General features: G+C 39.1%; 1 protein-coding gene across 1 annotated transcript in view; it reads right to left on the bottom strand.

Annotated features, from left to right (window-relative positions):
- SMCHD1 (structural maintenance of chromosomes flexible hinge domain containing 1) overlaps positions 1-21,475 on the bottom strand; it is a 137,393-nt gene that overhangs the window by 93,833 nt on the left and 22,085 nt on the right. The window contains exons 6-7 of the mRNA XM_069468214.1: positions 4,763-4,877; positions 4,522-4,641 (exon numbers count right to left, since the gene is read on the bottom strand). Coding sequence (XP_069324315.1) covers positions 4,522-4,641; positions 4,763-4,877 — 235 coding nt within the window. The remainder of the gene's footprint in view (positions 1-4,521; positions 4,642-4,762; positions 4,878-21,475) is intronic.

Here is a 21,475-nt window from a genome sequence, read left to right as displayed (position 1 = left end):
GGAACAAGGTAGTTTAGAATATATGATAAACATCCAAGGAAAGATTAGGCTGAAAAAGCCAAATTACAGCAGTGGAAAATGAGTGGAAGATTGGGTTGATAATTACATCTGGTATGGTAGAAACTTGTAAGAAATCAATGAACTCACTACTTGATTGAGACAAATAAACTAAGCCAGGCATGGTGGCACGTGCCTATAGTCCTAGCTACTTGGGAGACTGAGACAGGAGGATTGCTTGAGCCCTGGAGTTTGAGACTGCAATGAGCTATGATCATGCCACTGCACTGCAACTGGAGTGACAGAGCAAGATGCATTTTGTCAAAGTATGTATCTCTAAAAAAATAAAAGAAAAAAGTGGATTACTCAAAAAAAAAAAAAAAAAAAAAGAAATGATTTAAAAGACAAAATTAAGTGTAGTGAATGATTAACAATAAGGATTACCAATTTTAACTGCATGGCCAGAGGATGCCATTAACAGAAAAGGATAGTTATGGGGAAGTGGGGAAATCGAAAGAATCAGAAAAGTTTATAGATAATATTTTATTTCAAACATACCAAAAGTGACTTATTCCCAGAACACCTAAGGAAGGACATCTAATTGAAATTGGAAATGGGTGTGCTGGATATGATCAGTTGGTATTCATCACCTATTCCTACCACCTTTCATTCTACTCTCCTAGGCTACAGAGGTTGGAAAGCCAAAAAAGTATATTTTCTAGAATCCCTTGCATTTTGGGTCATGGGTGAAAATTAGGTTTCACCAATTAGATGTACTAGCCAAAGATTTAGATTTGATTTGATTTTTTTTTTTTTTTTTTATTTTAAAAAGTTCACACAGCTTCTCCACCTTTGTCCCAGCACTGGTTTTGGTGACTCCATCCCTACTCCCCTACGAATCAGGGAAAATGAGAGGCCACAGCTTCATGGCCACCTCTGAGGCCCACAGCAGGGTGGACCTGGGCCCGAAGCCCCTCCTGTCCCAGGGCCGCGTTGGCTGCAGTGAGGCGAGGGGGACGGAATGTGGGTGGAGTGCTCCTGGCAGGATGGCCAGGAAGCACCTCTGCCCTAGTGGCACTGATAGGGAGCCAGGAAGCAGGGGAGGTGGGGCACAGGCCGTGGCAGGGTGTCTGCATGTCACACACACGTGATGGGTGGGCCTGGGCAGCTGCATACCAGGTAGGGCACCAAACCATGTGGCACATAGCTCAAGGGTGACCCTGCATCTAGTACCCAGGAGCTGTGGCCCTGTGGGCCCCTCTGTATGTGAGTAGGATGGGAGGGAGCTGCACCCACCTCCTGTCCCCCCAAAATATATGTATATAATGTATATCAATATATAATATAGAGGGATATACACCTGTACAGAAAACTTTTGCCGTCAACCACTGAATGGTTACAATACACCAAGACACTAAAACGGCAGGGAGCCCCCTCCCAGGAAGCCTTGGGAGCCTGGGGTTGGCAGACACGGGGAATGGGGAGGTAGAGGCCCAGGCCAGTTTATTCCCTTACAGTGAAGGGGAGCAGACAGGAAGGAGATTCCTCCCTCAACTCACCTCAGAGCCAGAAGAGCGGCCTGCTGGCTGGGTCTTGCCTACCTTAGCCAAATTGCAGCCAGACGGTGCACCTCTGACCTCAAAAAAAATGAGGCAGAGGCTATTTCCTGAGGTTTCTTAAAGGTTTTCTGTTATCAGAAAAACCCGTAACCATGTTCCAAAGTGTCAAAAGGCCACTGCAGCACTGGTTATGGTCAGAAATTTCTAGGTTCCAGTGTTGGAACAACTGTGGCTGTGAGATCATTCCAACTCTTAGATCACAGATGCGGCAGTGAGTTCCTAAATTCCAGGCCCAGTGGTGGTCCTCCAACTGTGAGACTATAGCAGATATTGCAGAATCCCTTGAGGGTCAGTTTGGAGTGCCCTGGCATCACTTTAGGAGGCTCAGCCTATAGTTCATCTTTTGGCCCTTCCAATAATCATGTAAGTATCTAATTCACTTTACTAAATCCTTTTCTGTTCAAAATGTCTAGACGTTTTTTTTTCCTCTACTGAACTCAGCCTGATTCAATGTCTCAATCTTAAGAGAAAGCCTTGACAAGAAACACAGATTTGATGTTTGTATTTAAGTGGTAAATATATATGAAAAACGCAAGTCTGCTAACTATAGAACAAGAACCACTATCTCCACCCACATTCTGAAAACTGTTAACAGGTCAGGGATACAGAGGAGTCCAACAAAGTAGGCTGGAAAGGACTGGTGAGAAACAGAAAAGGACAAGGTAGCCATTGGTACCCTGAAATGTTTGTTGGGATGAACTAAGCACAAAACACAAAAAAGGCTAGCGCACAAATGATGATTCAAGAGACTCCAGTTCCATTCAAGCTTCATAATATGAACAAAGTTTTGAAAAGTCACTTAAATTCTCAATTCCTATTTTTTACCAGTTTTACCACAGCAAGAAATATTTCCACCATTATATTTTATAGGGCTTTGTGGTGGTAAGACAGGACAGAAAAGACAGGATGGAATACTGTTATGTAAATATATCAAAATATGTAATTTGTTAAATAAATAAAACAAAGTAAAAGAGAAAAAAGTGAGTTGAGCAAAAGTAATTTCCTGGACAGAGGGAATGTTAAATTACAGAGAAAATAAAAGCAGCTAATAAAATGAAAAAAATAAAATTCAGCCCACCAGTAATGAAAGAAAAGGCATTCTTTTAACGTACAAAATTGTCAACATTTTACTGCCTTTTCCCCTTCTTTCTTTTTCAAAGTAAAGAAATGATCAGACAGGTACTTCCATATACAGTCGTTAGAAGTATATTTGATTTGGGCTTTAACCTCTCATTAAAGCAATTTTGTAATACGTATCATGAACATTTAAAAAGTCTAAATTCATTCACAGCTATTAAAATTCTAACAATCTAAACTAAGGAACAAAATCTGTAATTCAGGAAAAATGTTACACAAAGATATTCATGGCAATGTCTTTACACTTATAGTAAAATTCTTCAAATAAGCTAAATGCTCCACAGAATAGTTAAGTTACATTATATTCATTGAAAGAAATATTATGAAGTTATTAAAAATGTGTTGTATATCAAAATATTTTGTGAAATGCAGACAAACTCAAAATGTTAATTTTTAAAATTGTGGGATCAAAACTTTACATAATTTTAAAAGTTGAACTAGAAGGAAATTCACCAAAATATCATCAATATTCTCTGACATTTGGAAGTATTTTCATTTTCTTTATTCTTCCCATAAATTTTTCTACAATTTGATTTAGATCAGAACACCATTTTTTAAAAACCTCTAAACTGGCTGGGTGTGGTGGCTCACTCACTCCTGCAATCCTAGCACTGTGGGAGGCTGAGGCAAGAGGATCACTTGAGGTCAGAAGTTCAAGAACAAGGCCGGGCGCGATGGCTCACGCCTGTAATCCTAGCACTCTGGGAGGCTGAGGCGGGTGGATCGCTCGAGGTCAGGAGTTCGAGACCAGCCTGAGCAAGAGTGAGACCCCGTCTCTACTAAAAAATAGAAAGAAATTATATGGACAACTAAAATATATATATACAAAAAAATTAGCCGGGCATGGTGGCTCATGCCTGTAGTCCCAGCTACTTGGGAGGCTGAGGCAGTAGGATCGCTTAAGCCCAGGAGTTTGAGGTTGCTGTGAGCTAGGCTGACGCCACGGCACTCACTCTAGCCCGGGCAACAGAGTGAGACTCTGTCTCAAAAAAAAAAAAGAAGTTCAAGAACAACCTGAGCAAGAGTGAGACCCCATCTCTACTAAAAATAGAAAAAATTAGCTGGATGTGATGCTGCACGCCTGTAGTCCCAGCTACTCAGAAGGGTGAGGCAGGAGGATTTCCTGGGCCCAGGAGTTTCAGGTTGCAGTGAGTGAGGCTGACGTCACCGCACTGTAGCCCAGGTGACAGAAAAGACTTTGTCTCCAAAATTAAAAAAAAAAAAACCCTCAAAATTACTTTCAAATAAAAATTTTCAGATACAAAATAATGTTTCAAACAGAGAAAAGTTGAAGGAATGTACAATAAATACCACTCACTGACCACCAAGATGCTGTCCTATTAAAATGAGAATTTGAATGCAAACTTGTAACAGAAATCTCTCATTTATTTCTCTGGAAGTCTGATTTCCTGAAAATCTATTACCCCATCACTGTTTTTCTACTCTATTTCTATTGTTATATAACAAAGATTTTAAAACCCAAATTCAGATCAAGGAAAAAAGTTTACAAATTACAAACAATTTATAGAAAGCAGTTAGGCTTTGAGACAACTTCTTGTCTGAAGACTTTCATAGCCTAAGAAAGCACATAAATGATAATTTTTTCTACTTACATGACTAGAGCAAAAAGAGTGAAAAAGTAACTCATTTTAAAAAATTCATACCTTCACATTTTTAAAATAACTTTGCTATCACAGAAATTAGAAAAAAAGTTCTGTCCTATCATCTAGCCAAAGGAATAAATTTACAATTATGAGTTAAAATGTACCTTTCTGTTTCTAATATATCCACTATATATTGCTTCTTTATTTTTCTCCTTCTTCTCAAAATCTTCTTTAGAAAGTACAAGCTCATGAACATCTTGGGAATCTGCAGGTTTGCTTATCATCTGTTAAATATTAAAAAAGAGCACTCTTAAAATTCCTAATAGTTAAACTGGTTAACACATTTGTGTAGTTAACCTCAAAATAGTTTGATCACTTTTCATTTGTAAGAAACTTTTTACTTACTCTGGCTGATTGTCCAACAAAGAAAACAGCCTGCTTGCCCCCAACACCAAAATAGGAAATATCACTATTTAAACTGCGTGGCACTGGTACTGGACGAACATATCCAGAATGATCACTAAAACAAAAAATTATATAAGTGCAGTGATTTTAAACAAGCTACTTAAATGTCAAAGGAAAAATTTATTGCTCTTAAGTGTTAATAAAATGATCCCCAAGTCAGCTAACACCCCTAATTAGAAGGTGAAATAATAATCAGTGCTGAAAGTCAAGATATTATCTAGTCCACTGGTTCTCAAAGTGTAATCGCCAGACCAGCTGCATCAGCTTCGCCTGAAAACTTTATGAAATGCAAATTCTTGGACCCCATTCTACTAAATCAGAAAATCTCTCAGCAAACAAGACTAAATAAATACCTTTATCATCATTATCATGTCTCCAAAACCTTCCCTTCAAAACTGTTTGCTATATCAAAACTTATTAAAATACTGTCTGAAGAATAATGGGAATTAGAGTGAAGAAAATTCTCATTTTCATGTATCATGACAAATAAAGAGTTCTGAGGGAACCTCCCACTGCACCATAACAACACTGTGAGAAGAGGCATCATTGGTCTTTCAAAATAAACAAAAGTCACTAGGGGAATCATTTCCCAAAATCAGAAATAAACAGAATTGGAAGTGAGACTGGAACCACTATTAAACTCAATGGAAACGTTAAAGAGCAGATGTGACACAGCTAGAGAGAATTAGAGAACAGAAAGATGCATTCAAAGAACTTGCCCATCAGAAACAAAGAAAACTAAAACCATATCAAAATATAAAAGACATGAATGACCACAGAAAAATATCTCACGCAAGTTTAAACGTAAGAGAGAATGGATAGTAGCTGCAAGTATTCTCAAACCAATAAAAGACATGGATCCACAGATCCAGGAAACCAAGAGTCCAAACAGGATAAATAAAAAGAAATCCACATCATTGCAAACATCAAAAACAAACAGAAGAACTAGAAAATAAGCTAAGAGATAAAACAGGCTTTGACAGCAATAGTAAAAGACAGTGGAACAGTATCTCCACAGTGCCTAGAGAAAAATCTGTCAACCTTGAACTGTAAACTAAAGTGACATAAAGAATTTACAGGGGGCCGGGTGCAGTGGCTCATGCCTGTAATCCTAGCACTCTGGGAGGCCGAGGAGGGAAGATAGCTTGAGCTCAGGAGTTCGAGACCAGCCCGAGCAAAAGTGAGACCCCGTTGCTACTAAAAATAAAAAGAAATTATATGGACAACCAAAAATATATACAGAAAAAATTATCCAGGCAAGATGGCGCATGCCTGTAGTACCAGCTACTTGGGAGGCTGAGGCAGGAGGATTGCTTGAGCCCAGGAGTTTGAGGTTGCTGTGAGCTAGGCTGACGCCACGGCACTCTACCCTCTGTCTCCAAAGAAAAAAAAAAAGAATTTACAGGTAAAAAGATTGCAATGAGCCTTTCCTTTAAGAACCATGTTGGCAGTCAAACACTATTGGATTTTGGGACATTCGGATTTTTGAATTTTGCCTGTTCAATATGTATATATGTATGTGTGTGTATGCATGTATGAATTAATGAATGAATGAATGAATATTTATTTATGAGATATTTTGAATTTTCAAATTTGGCCTGCTCAATATGTATGTATGAATGTATGTATGTATGTATGTATGAATGATTATTTGTTTGCTTGTTTGACAGAGTCTCGCTCTGTTGCCTGGGCTAGAATGCTGTGGTGTCAGCCTAGCTTACAGCAACCTCAAACTCCTGGGCTCAAGCAATCCTGTTGCCTAAGCTTCAAGAGTTGCTGGGACTACAGGCATGTGCCACTATGCCTGACTAATTTTTTATATATATTTTTAGTTGTCCAGCTAATTTCTTTCTATTTTTTTAGGAGAGAGAGACGGGATCTCGCTCTTGTTCAGGCTGGTCTCAAACTCCTGAGCTCAAACGATCCTCCCGCCTCGGCCTCCCACAGTGCTAGGATTATAGGCGTGAGCCACCATGCCTGGCCTTCAACCTGTATTTAAATTTTTAAAAGTCAAATTCTATGCTCAGCAAAAATATCTTTGGGGGGAGGGGAGTTTGAGAGGTCCTGACTGTCAGACAAACAAAAGTCGAAAAAATTCATCAAGAACAGACCCAAGTTATTAATGTAAAATATAAAAAATTTTAAGAAAGATCTTCAGGAAAAAATAGTACTGGAGAGATTTATGCAAAAAAAATTACATATAAGCACCAGAAATGGTAAATATGTGGGTAAACATAACTGACTCAGGGACTCAAACAGATACATTAAATGCAAATATTCATAGCAGCAATTATCACAACAGACAAAAGGTAGAAACAAGTCGTGTCCATTAACCTATGAATGGATAAACAAATATGGCATAGGTGTACAATGGAATATGTCATTCAACCATAAAAAGGAATGAAATTCTGATACATGCTACAACATGGATGAATCTTGAAAACACTATGTTAAGTGAAATAAGTCAAATACTAAAGGACAAATACTGTATGACACCACTTAAATAAGGCACCTATAACAGGTATAATAAATTCATTGAGGCAGAAAGTAGAACAGTGGCTAGCAGGAGCTGGTAGTAAGGGTAATGTGGAGTAACAGGTAGAGTTTCAATTTGGGAGTGGAGGTGAAAAAATTTTGGAAATGGTAATGGTTGCAAAACACTGTGAATGTAATTAATGCCATTGAATTATATACTTTAAAATGGTTATACAAGCAATTTTAAGTTATGTATATTTTTATCACAACTTTAAAGAAAAAGACTGCTTTAAAAAGGGACACAGAACAGTATGTTGTTGGGACACAGAGCAGATGTGTATAGCTTAGAAATGTCAGGAAGGTGAGAAGCAGCCTTTTCATATTAAACAAAACAGAAAACCAACTGATTGGTTAAAGCAAAATAATAATGTACTTTGATATTTAAATGTCAAAGTAAAATGTATGAAAGCAAAAGCACAAAGATGGAGACAGCATAAATGGAAGTACGTTGTTATGAAGTACTTTTTGAAGTAGTATATTAATTGATATAGACTATGATAAACTAAAAGGTAAATACTAAAAAACAAATGACAAGGATGGTAAACCTAAATCCAAACACACCAATAACCCTATTAAATGCAATTGGCCTAAACATCTCAATTAAAAGGCAGAGACTGTCAAATATTAAGACAAATACCTATTGCGTAAAAGAAACCCTCTTTTAATATAAACAGACAATAGGTTAAAAGGTTGGTAAAACAGTTATTTTAACACTAATGAAAAGAAAGCTGGAGTGTATATATTAACATCAGACAAAGTAAATACAAGGAAGGTTATCAACAAATGAAAAAAGGACAATTAAACAAATAAATAAATGGGTAAATAAAATACACTGTCACTCTCCTCTGGAGTTTTCCAAATTATGTTAGACTATTAAAATCAAAATAATACTGCTCTTAATGTATGTACAGATAATATATAAGACAATCAAATCATAAATGGGAGTTAGGAAACCTAAATTGTGATAAGATTATTACAATTCACTTTAAATGTAAAGTGTCCATGCTAGTAGAATGTAGTTAAGTTTGTATGTATACAGTAATGCCTAGAGCAACCACTGAAAAAAAATACAAAAAGATACACTCAGAAAGACCATGAAGAAAACGGAATACTAAAATATGTTTAAATAATTCATAGAAAGGCTGGAAACAGAAATGAAAAAAACACATGGCTGGGCATGGTGGCACAGCCACTTAGGAGGCTGAGGTGGGAGGAGTTGCTTGAGCCCAGAAGTTCAAGTCCAGCCTGGACAATATAGTGAGTCCCTGACTCTTTAAAAAAACAAAAAACCCAAAAAGACAACTTTCTCCTCCAGGGCACAAAATTTAATTTAATAAAAAAGCTGTAACATGAGATAGGTGACATGGTGCATGAGAAACACCTCCAGCCAGAGCATCTCTGCAAGAAGGAGAAATTTTAAATCAAAGAGCAAAAAACAAACACACAGACAAACAGATTGGATGAGGGGCAGAAGGAAGGGTGCCTGAACCTACAGGAGACTCCACAGCAAAAGGCTACAGAGCAGAACTGGAAGGAGAAAGGCATTGGCAGGGATTAAGCCCAGATAGGCTTGGAGACCAGTGAGGACAGGTGGAGCAGTAAGAATTCCCCTCCCTTGCATCTCGGACTGCTGAGCTGCTGAAGAGACCTGCTGACACCAGCCCAGAGACTGCTGCCGCCAGTGAGTGGGGAGCCTATTGTAAACAGGGCACCACCCTCCTAGCTCCCTCACAGCGCCTCCCGCCCCACAGGCTAGAGCCAGCAGGTGCCAGATTGCCTTTGTCTTCCCTAGGGGGCCTCAACTCCTCAGGATTCATCTTGCTTGTTCCACATAGACATTTCCCAATTCCAGCCGAGACTGCAGGAGCCCCAAGGATCCAGTGGGTCCTGAGACATCTGCAGGACTCCAGAGCCCAGTCATTCTGGGAGGACTACCTCCTGGACAGAGGGTCGGAGACTACCGGTGTGCAGCCCTTCCACCACCTAGTCAGTCCTTTATTCTCCCCTTCCCTTCCTCTACCCACGGCAAAAGAGGCAATTTAGCCACCACTCAGAGGCATCCACAGGGAATGAGGCTCACACCTTTACTTTTAGGGCCCTGCAGTGGACTGAGGGGTGCTTGGACTATGAACTCCCTACCCACAGGCCCTTCTTGGTGCTGCTGGCCCCGTGACTCCAGCAAAGCAGGACAAACACCAAGGCAGAGGGACCCTGATCCAGCTTGGGCACCCCATGGGTGACTTGAGACCAGCATTTTCCTCCCTGGTATGCTAAGGGATTGATCTCTAGGCCAGGGAAGAGGCCTACAGGCCATATCCCGTACACCCAGGTCTCAGTCGCATTATCCAGGGGCACAGAGGGGATATTGGTGAATCAGTTTACTGAGGTGTGCGTGTCTTCAGGGGCAGATCAGAAAGGGTCCTGCCTGCAGCTTGCTCGTGGGGAACCCCTATTGCCATGAGAGAGCCAAGCTCCCAACTCAGGCCAGGATCCTAGGCAGGGAACCTCCGGGCTGGCATCACAGTAGTGGGGAGCTCACCTGGCTTGCGGCCCTGCCTGCTGGCAGAGAAACCAGAGAATAGGGGAGGGTGAAAAGGAGCAAGGCCTGCTCCAGACTGTCAGACTGCAGGTCCCAGACAGTCCCACCTCCACACCCATACTTTCTGGTTGAGTGGGGCCACTCAGCTCCTCCCTAGCAGCTTTGCCCAGAGGTGGGGGTGGGGGGACAGACCTTTGACCCCTGCTAAAAGCATTTATGGAGCTAGAGGGCAGGCTCACCCAACCCAGCCATGCCCAGTGTCACTCCCCGCCCCGCCCCTGCTGAGGTGGACAATAAGGACACACCTGGAAGTCCCAGGACCCCACCCTCCATCTGGGGCACTACAGTGCCTCTCCAGAGGAACTAGAGCTGGTCACAGTACCCAAAAACAACATTACAGCTTGCTCCTCTAGGCAAGTGCCAACTACTGACAGGGAGGTCAATCTGAACACCCTTATACTGCATCCACTGACTCATCATACAGGATGTGGTCAATTCTCACTCACAAGCACCACCTACTGGCTCAGAGACTAAACTGGGCATGTTATTATCTAAATAAAAATGCAAAGGTAAGAAGCAACAGCTGCTTCACATGGGAAGGAACCCACAAAAGAACCCTGGAAGTATGAAGAATCAAACTGAAAGGACACCACCAAAAGGGAACACCAGCTCTCTAGCAATGGAGACCAAACAAAATCAAAACATTGAAATGAAAGATGAAGAATTTTGAACATGGATTGTAAGAAAACTCAATGAAATGCAAGAGAAAATAGACAACACAGAGAAACCACAAAAAAAAAATCCAGGAAATTGGACAAAAAATTCAATGAAGAAATTGAAATATTAAAGAAAAATCAAACAGAACTTCTAGAAATGAAGAATTTAGTAAAGGAATTACAAGACACAGTAGAAAGCCTCAAGAATAGGGTAGGATCAAGCAGAAGAAAGAATCTCAGGGATTGAAGATAACACCTTTCAATTAAACAATTCAGTCAGAGAGATAGAGAAAAGAAATAAGAGACAAGAGTGGCCGGGCGCGGTGGCTCGCGCCTGTAATCCTAGCACTCTGGGAGGCCGAGGTGGGCGGATCGTTTGAGCTCAGGAGTTCGAGACCAGCCTGAGCAAGAGCGAGACCCCATCTCTACAAAAAAAAATAGAAAGAAATTATATGGACAGCTAAAAATATATATAGAAAAAAAAAATTAGCCAGGCATGGTGGCGCATCCCTGTAGTCCCAGCTACTCGGGAGGCTGAGACAGGAGGATTGCTTGAGCTCAGGAGTTTGAGGTTGCTGTGAGCTAGGCTGATGCCACGGCACTCACTCTAGCCTGGGCAACAGAGTGAGACTCTGTATCAAAAAAAAAAAAAAAAAAAAAGAAGAAGAAGAGGAAAAAAAAAAAAAAAAAGAGACAAGAGCAAAGCCTACAAGAAATGTGAGTTTATGTGAAGAGACCTAACATGAGAATCATAGGCATCCCTAAAGGTAAAGGAAGAAAATATACAACAGTTGGATAAACTATTTGAGGATATAATGGAGGAAAATTTCCCTGGCCTTTCTAGAAATCCAGATTTCAGATACAAAAAGCTCAAAGGACTCCTGGGAGATGTGTTGTGGGAAGACACCACAACACACAGCCATCAGACTGGCCAAAATAAACACGAAAGCGGCACTCCTACCAGCCATAAGGTGAAAGCAACAGGTAATCGACAAAGCAGGTAACCTATCAGACTAACTGCACACTTCTTAACTGAGACCTTACAAGCCAGAAGGGACTGGGGCACCATTCCCAGTCTTCTCAAACAGAATAATGCCCAGCCTAGAAGTTTATATACAGCAAAACTAAGTTTCCTACATGAAGGAGAAATAAGGACCTTCTCAGACAAGCAAAGACTGAGGGAATTCATCAAGACCAGACCTGCCCTCCAGGAAGTACTTCAGAACAGTGTTACATATGGATCAGCATAAAAGATATTCACCAATGTAAAATCATCCAAAAGCTAAAGGTCAAAGGCCAGATACCACAATGGCTCAAGAGAGAAAACAAAGCAACAAAGTTCAATTCCACGAGATAAACAGAAATCTGCCCCACTTATCAATTCTTTCAATAAATGTGAATAGCTTGAACTGCCCACTAAAGAGACATAGGGGCTGGGCACAGTGGCTCATGCCTGTAATCCTAGCACTCTGGGAGGCCGAGGCGGGTGGATCGCTCGAGGTCAGGAGTTCGAGACCAGCCTGAGCAAGAGCGAGACCCTGTCTCTACTAAAAATAGAAAGAAATTATATGGACAACTAAAAATATATATGGAAAAAATTAGCCGGGCGTGGTGGTGCATGCCAGTAGTCCCAGCTGCTCGGGAGGCTGAGGCAGTAGGATTGCTTAGGCTCAGGAGTTTGAGGTTACTGTGAGCTAGGCTGACACCACGGTACTCACTCTAGCCCGGGCAACAAAGCGAGACTCTGTCTCAAAAAAAAAAAAAGAGAGAGACATAGGCTGGAAGAATGGATAAATATATACTAGCCAAGTATCTGCTGTCTTCAGGAAACACATCTAACCCACAAGGATGCATTCAGACTCAAGGTGAAGGGATGGAAAACAATATTTCAAGCAAACAGAAAACAAAAGAAAGCTGGCATAGCAGTTCTGATTTCAGGTAACTTACTCTTCAAATCAACAAAAGTAATGAAAGACAAAGATGGTCATTATATATTTATATACCAAACTCAAGTGCACCCAGATTCATAAAGCAAATCCTACCTGATCTAAACAAAATGATAAACAGCAGCATCATAATAGCTGGAGACTTCAACACCCCTCTGACAGAACAGGACAGATCAGCCAAACAGAAAATAAACACAGAAACAATGGACTTAAACAGAACTCTAGAACAAATGGTCCTGATTGACATTTACAGAACATTCTACCCAAAACCCACTGAATATACGTTTTTCTCATCCACTCATGGGACATTCTCTAAGATTGACCATATCCTAGGCCACAAAGCATGTCTCAACAAATTTAAAAAAATAGAAATGATACCATGCATCTTCTCAGACAGACCACAGTAGAATAAAATTAGAAATCAACTCCAACAGAAACACTCATCTCTACACAAAGTCATGGAATCTATACAACCTTCTGCTGAATGATTATTGTGTTAAGGAAGAAAGTAAAATGGAAATCAAAAGATTCTTTGAACTAAATGATAAAGGTGAAACAAGTTATCAAAATCTGGGGGACACAGCTAGAGCAGTCCTGAGAGGAAAATTTATATCCATAAATGACTACATCAAAAAGACAGAAAGATAACAAATCATCAATCTAATGAATCATCTCAAAGAAATGGAAAAGGATGATCAAACCAATTCCAAACCCAGCAGAAGAAAAGAACCAAGATCAGAGCAAAACTAAATGAAATTGATAATAAAAAAACTATATGGAAGATTAATAAAACAAAAAGTTGGTTCTTTGAAAAAATAAACAAAATTGGCATGCCTCTTGCTAGAAATAAACCAGAAGCAGAAAAGGACTCTAATAAGCTCAAGCAAGAATGAAAAAGGAGAAATTAACACTGATACCACGGAAATACAAAATATCATCTATAAAAACTATAAAAATCTCTATGCGCATAAACTTGAAAACATGGAGGAAATGGAAAAATTCTTAGAAACACACATCCTCCCTAGGCTTAATCAAAAAGAAACAGAATTCCCAAACAGACCAATATCAAATACTGAAATTGAAGCAGCAATACAAAACATTCTTTAAAAAAAATATCCCGGACCAGATAGTTTCACACCGGAATTTTACGAGACCTACAAAGAAGAACGAGTGCTTATCCTGCAGAAATTATTCTACTACATCGAAAAGGAAGGAATCCTCCCCAACACGTTTTATGAAGCTAACATTACCATGACACCAAAACAGGAAAGGACTCAACAAAAAAAGACAACTACAGATCAATATCCTTATGAATATAGATGGAAACATTCTCAATAAAATTCTAGCAAACCAAATTCAGGTGCTCATCAAAAAAATAATCCATCACGACCAAGTGGGCTTCATCCCAGAGATAGTAGGATGGCTCAACATACGCAAATCTATAAATGTAATTCAATACACAAATAGAAGAAAAAACAAAGACCATATGATTATCTCAACAGATGCAGAAAAAACATTTGACAAAATTCAGCACCCTTTTATGATAAGAACTCTTAACAAAATAGGCATAGACGGGACTTACCTAAAAGTGATAAAAGCCATATATGACAAACCCACAGCCAACAGCATACTGAACCGGGAAAAACTGAAATCATTCCTGCTTAGAAGTGGAATAAAGTTGTCCTCTATCACTGCTTCCATTCAACAGTTCTAGCCAGAGCAATCAGACAAGAGAAGGAAATCAAGGGCATCCAAATGGGAGCAGAAGAGGACAAACTATCGCTCTTTGCTGACGATATGATCTTATATCTAGAAAACCCCAAACATTCTGCCCTAAGACTAATGGAATTGATAAATAAATTCACCAAAGTCTCAGGTTACAAAATCAATATACACAAATCAGTAGCATTCATATATGCCAACAGTCAAACCAAGAACCAAATCAAAGAATCAATACCCTTCACAATACCAACAAAGAAAATAAAATACGTAGGAATATATTTAACTAAGGAGGTAAAAGACCTCTAGAGGGAGAATTACAAAACACTGACAGAGAAAACGGCAGAGGACATAAACAGGTGGAAACCCATACCATGCTCACGCATTGGCAGAATCAACATTGTTAAAATGTCTATACTGGCCGGGCACGGTGGCTCACGCCTGTAATCCTAGCACTCTGGGAGGCCAAGGTGGGCGGATCGTTTAAGCTCAGGAGTTCGAGACCAGCCTGAGCAAGAGCAAGATCCCATCTCTACTAAAAATAGAAAGAAATTATATGGACAGCTAAAAATATATATAGAAAAAATTATCCGGGCCTGGTGGTGCATGCCTGTAGTCCCAGCTACTTGGGAGGCTGAGACAGGAGGATCGCTTGAGCTCAGGAGTTTGAGGTTGCTGTGAGCTAGGCTGACGCCACGGCACTCACTCTGGCCTGGGCAACAGAGTGAGACTCTGTCTCAAAAAAAAAAAAAAAAAATGTCTATACTGCCCAAAGTGATCTACAGATTCAATGCAACCCTATTAAAATACCAACATCATTTTTCACAGATCTAGAAATAATAATTCTATGCTTCATTTGGAACCAGAAAAGACCCCGTATAGCAAAAGCAATCTTAAGCAAAAAGAACAAATTGGGAGGCATCAATTTACCAGAGTTCAAGCTATACTACAAGGCTACAGTAACTAAAACAGCATGGTACTGGCACAAGAACAGAGACATAGACCAACGGAACAGAACTGAGAACCCAGTTATAAAACCATCCAGATATAGCCATCTGATCTTTGACAAAGCAGACAAAAAAAATACACTGGAGAAAAGAACCCTTATTCAATAAAGGGTGCTGGAAAAATTAGATAGACACATGTAGAAGACGGAAACAGGATCTGCACCTCTCATCTCCCACAAAAATCAACTCACAATGGATAACAGACTTAAATCTAACTCATGAAACTGTAAGAATTCTAGAAGAAAATGTTGGAAAAACTCTTACATTGGCCTAGGGAAAGAATTTATGAAAAAGACCCCAAAGGCAATCATAGCAACAACAAAAATAAACAAACAGGACCAGATCAAATTAAAAAGCTTCTGCACAGCCATGGAAACTATCATGAGAGCAAACAGACAACCTACATAATGAGAGACAATATTTGCATCCTACACATTCGATAAAGGGCTGATAACTAGAATCTGTACAGAATGTGGGAAAATCAGCAAGAGAAAAAAATCAAACCACCCCATTAAAAAGTGGACAAAGCACAGGAACAGAAATTTTTCAAAAGAAGATTAATTGCCAACAAACGTATGAAAAAATACTCAACATCTCTAATCATCAGGCAAATGCAAATCAAAACCACAATGAGATATCACTTAACTCCAGTGAGAATGGCTTTCATCAAAAAGTCTAAAAACAACAAATGTTGGCGTGGATTTGGAGAGACAGGAACACTCATACACTGCTGGCGGGACTGCAAATTAGTACAGACTGCAAATTAGTACAAACTCTATGGAAAGTAATATAGAGATACCTCAAAGAGCTGAAAGTAGAATTACCATTTGATCCAGCAATCCCATTACTGGGCATCTACCCAAAGGAAAAAAAGACATTCTGTAAAGAAGACATCTGCACTAGAGTGTTTATAGCAACACAATTCACAGCTGCAAAGATGAGGAAACAACCCAAGTGCCCATCAATACATGAGTGGATTAGTAAAATGTGGTATATGTATACCATAGAGTACTACTCAGCCACAAAAAACAATGGTGATCTAGCACCTCTTGTATTATTATCCTGGATGGAGCTGGAGCCCATTCTACTAAGTTAAGTATCCCAAGAATGGAAAAACAAGCACATGTACTCATGCTCACCATCAAATTGGTATAACTGATCAACACTTATGTGCACATATAGTAGTAACATTCATCAGGTGTTGGGCAGGTGGGAGGGGGAGGAGGCGATGGGTATATTCACACCTAATGGGTACAGTGCACACACTCTGGGGGATGGACACACTTGTAGCTCTGACTCCAGTGGGACAAAGGCAATATATGTAACCTAAACATTTGTATCCCCATAATATTCTGAAATTAAAAAAAAATTTTTTTAAAGTATAACATGACAGACTTATATCTTATGGTATCAATAATTACATTAAATGTAATGATATAAAAATACACTTAATAAAATTGGCAGAGTGGCTGTTTAAATGATCCAATTATATGTTATCTACAAGAAACTCATTTCATATTTAATGATATAGGTAGGTTAAAAGAAAATGGATGAGAAAAGATATATCATGTATACACATAAAAAAAGCTGGTATGGCTATATTAATAAATAAAATAGACTTCAAAGCAAAGAAAATTATTAGGACAAATAGCAGCACTGCATAACTATAAAACGGTCAGTCGACCAAGAAGGCACAGAAGGCATAACAATCCTGTGTATGCACCAAATAACACAACTTTAAAATACACAAAGCAAAAATTAAGAGAACTAAAAACAGAAATAGACAAATCTAGAAATATAGTGGGAGACTTCAATACCTCTCTCTTAGTAACTACTAGCAGGATAAAGAAATGAATAGTATTAATGACATCAACTAGTGGAATCTAATTGACATTTACACAATGCCTCTCTCAACACCACTTCTCAAAACACACCTTTTTCTCAAGGACACTCGGAAAATTCACCATGACAGAGCATATTCTGAATCATAAAACAAAACTTAACAAATTTAAAAGAACTGAAATCACACAGAGTATGTTCTCTAACCATAATGAAATCAAAATTGAAATCAACAAAAAGATAAAAGGAAAATCTGCTGGGGACACTTGAAAATTAAACAACACACTTTTAAAACAACTCACAGTGAAAGTAGGGGATAAGGGCGGGGGGAGAATATAAATTTATTACCACTGAATTGAACACTTAAAAATGGTAAAGATGGTAAATTATAGTTGTATATTTTACCTCAGTAAGAAATAAATGATAATTTTAAAATTTAAAAAAATCCATAGGTCAAGCAGCAAGGGAAAAAATACACTGAACTGAATGAAAGTGAAAACATAGCTTATCAAAATTTGTGGGATGCAACCTATTTCCTAGAATTATGACTAATCAAAATATATGAATATAATATTCATTAAAGAAAAAAAACAATAAATAGTTTCTAGGCCGGGCACGGTGGCTCATGCCTGTAATCTTAGCACTCTGGGAGGCCGAGGCAGGCGGATCATTTGAGCTCAGGAGTTCAAGTCCAGCCTGAGCAAGAGCAAGACCCCGTCTCCACTAAAAATAGAAAGAAATTATATGGACAACTAAAAATGTATACAGAAAAAATTAGCCAGGCATGGTGGCGCATGCCTGTAGTCCCAGCTACTCCGGAGGCTGAGGCAGGAGGATTGCTTGAGCCCAGGAGTTTGAGGTTGCTGTGAGTTAGGCTGATGCCACGGCACTCTATCCCAGGCAACAGAGTGAGACTCTGTCTCCAAGAAAAAAAAAAAAAAAAGTTTCTAAAAATTCAGTTAACTTTAGCAATAGTTCTAGGAAATAGACTGAAAATATCCTCTCATATTTTCCTTAAAATATTCATGGGAAAGCATACAAAAGTTTAGGGAAGAGATCCTGTTCCCTCTAAGGGAACGTGAGCTGGGATTAGACCATAAAATTAAAAGAGAATAAACAACAACAACAAAAAGTTTTTTTAAAAAATTCAGGGGAGGGGCCGGGCGCGGTGGCTCACGCCTGTAATCCTAGCACTCTGGGAGGCCGAGGTGGGCGGATTGTTTGAGCTCAGGAGTTCAAGACCAGCCTGAACAAGAGCGAGACCCCATCTCTACTAAAAATAGAAAGAAATTATATGGACAGCTAAAAATATATATAGAAAAAATTAGCCGGGCATGGTGGTGCATGCCTGTAGTCCCAGCTACTCGGGAGGCTGAGACAGGAGGATCGCTTGAGCTCAGGAGTTTGAGGTTGCTGTGAGCTAGGCTGACGCCACAGCACTCACTCTAGCCTGGGCAACAGAGTGAGATTCTGTCTCAAAAAAAAAAAAAAAATTTAGGGGAAAAAGAACCTCACTGATAAAATACTATACATACATAATTAAAGCGATGCAAAACTAAAGAATTAACTTCACTGATTAGGAATGGATACTCTCGTAATCACCAGGCAGTAAGTCTCCTTTTTCAACCCAAACCATCCATACAATCTAGGCAACAACTTTATCATAGCAAATAAGGATGAGAACACAGATTTCAAGTAGGTCTCAGACTTGTGTAAATGAGTCTAGAAAAATTCCTGTATCCACACTCAAAGGCTATATAAATATCCCTTCATGAGAGTAAGTAAAAGTAGAAATGTAACCTAAGATTTCAAGAAACAATTTTGCACAACAGTCCTCTGGAGAACTAGGAAATGTCTCATTTTAGGAATAAATTTATATCAAAGTGCAAAAGAATTTCAGAAAATATCTCATTCATATTCTTTATAGAATAAAATAGGCCACTTTATCTTTCAAAAACAAAAGCAACTAATTTAATGGAAGAGAGATTCTCAACATGCACAAAGCAGAGAAAAAAAAAAAAACAACAATCAAAAAATACACCAAAAAAAAGTAGAAGCAAAATTTGCATGGAAACTAAACATGAGAAGTGTTTAAGAAAAAGGAAAGGAGAGATATCAAATTAGTAAAAGAAACTAAAAAACAATGCAAGTGATAGCCAGGAAATAGGGTGGAGTGACTACATATGTATATTTGTATCTCACTATCTTGAATCTACCAAAGGAGAAAGCTCCACCTATAACAACACTGGCCACTGACACCTATCAGAGCCTCTGGAAAAAATCTGCTAGACACAATGGAAATAATCAAATTAAAATAGCATGCTTGAATATTATCAATAAACATAATCCCTAAATTCAAATAAATACAAAATTAGGAAGTAAATGAAGGCACATCTTAATCTACAGAAAAACAGTGAGAACAAAGCAGCTTTTTCTTAAGGAAAATTAGAAAGAAATCCTGTTGGAGGTGCATTTCAGCAACCTAAATATGGCTTAGGTCATTTAACATACCATTTTTATTTTCCCAAAAATGGCTCTTTGACTGAGTTGAAAGCCCTTGCTGAACAAGCTGAAAGTGCAGAAAGTAGCACTGATCCAACACATACGTTAATTATATCCACCCAGCTGATCTAACTAATGTCATACTCCTTCTACAAAGTAATTAAAATGCACACACAATATTACAATTATGTTCCAGGTACCCAAATTAACGTCTTAGGTATCCAAATTATTTGAATAGTGACAGAGTTAATAGAAAATTTTCTAGGTTTCTGTAATGTTCTATATTTTGATAGGTGTTTCAGTTATATAGATGTATGCATTTGTCAAAAATCAGCAAACAGAGTAAACACTTCCAGAATGGTGCCATAAGCTAAGGACTTCTGCAAATCTACTCACTGATAAAAGCAATGTGGACACTCCAAAAAATTGTCAAAATCAGCTTTTTCAGAACTCTGAAAATTAACCAAAGGCTTATAACAACCCAAGGTATACTTATTCCGGAAACATGGCTGTATCTCAGTAAGAACAGTGAGGTCTGTGGTATTTTAACTTGCCGTATTCCATTCCCCTCTGACTAGCTCCACAGTAACCTTGAACACCAACAGTCTCACAGCCACTGAAGTTTCCAAAAAGCCCCATCCCCAGAGAACTGTCATTAATGGACCTGTCTAGCAGTTCCCTAAGAACTCTCACTTGCAAGGGTTGTCTTTATTTGCACAACTCAAAGCTTACTCCCCATGGACAGTTTTTTTCCCTAGGGAGGTGTCAAAAACCATCAGTGGTGACCATTTATCATCACCGCTGCCTGAGGCAATGAAAACCACTGGGCAAAACAAGAATCTGGCCAAAAACTTACAAGCAAAATCTGTGGAATGAGGTTCATAGTGGTTTTGTTATTATTGTTGGTTTTATTTTTTTCTTGAAACAGAGTCTTGCTCTGTCACCCTGGCTAGAGTGCAGAGTACAGTGGCGTCATCACAGCTCACTGCAACCTCAAACTACTGGGCTCAAGTGATCCTCCTGCCTCAGCCTCCCAAGTAGCTGGCACTACAGGCACGCCATGACACCTGGCTAATTTTTCTAGATGGGGTCTCATTCTTACTCAGGCTGGTCTCGAACTCCTAAATTCAAGTAATCCTCCCGCCTTGGCCTCCCGGAATGCTAGGATTACAGGCTCAAGCCACCATGCCCAGCCCCACAGTGCTTATTAAAAGCTTCAGCATACTCATAAGAATTGAGAAGGTCACACCTGTACACATGCTCAAGAAAGAACTGAGAAGGCCCTAATCACTCACCCCTGGCTGACCTTAAGGTTCTGTGCAAGTAGCAAAAGCTAAGACTTAAGTTGTAAACTGTGTGACTGAGCATTAAAAACATTCCCTACTATGCACAGAGACCATCAGCAAAAGCTGGGAGACACAGGGTTTCAAGGCATTTAAGAAAACATTCACTCATTAGCTGACCACTAAGCTAACCAAGCAGAAGTTTCAATGGTAACATGAGATAACGGATACAGAACTAGTTCACGGAAGCCACCACACAAACATACAACAACAAACAGAAGCAACAAGTCCTGGGGAGGAGAGGATCAGATTTCCAGAGTTGCTGCATTGTATTACTTAATATATTCACTTATCAATAAAAAATTATAAGCCATGCAAAGAAATATTAAAGTATTGCCCACATACAGGAAAAAGAGTAGTTAGCAGAAACTGTCCCAGAAGAAGCCCAGCTATTTTAAATGTAGTCAAAGAACTAATAGAAACCATGTTTAATGAACTAAAGGAAAGTATGAGAACAGTATTTCATCAAACTAAAAAAAAAAAATCAATAGAGACAAATTATAAAAA

This window comes from Eulemur rufifrons, chromosome 5, assembly GCF_041146395.1.
Source record: "Eulemur rufifrons isolate Redbay chromosome 5, OSU_ERuf_1, whole genome shotgun sequence".
Lineage (NCBI taxonomy): Eukaryota > Metazoa > Chordata > Mammalia > Primates > Lemuridae > Eulemur > Eulemur rufifrons.
Note: the sequence above shows the minus strand (reverse complement) of the source record. Positions and strands in the feature narration are given on the sequence as shown.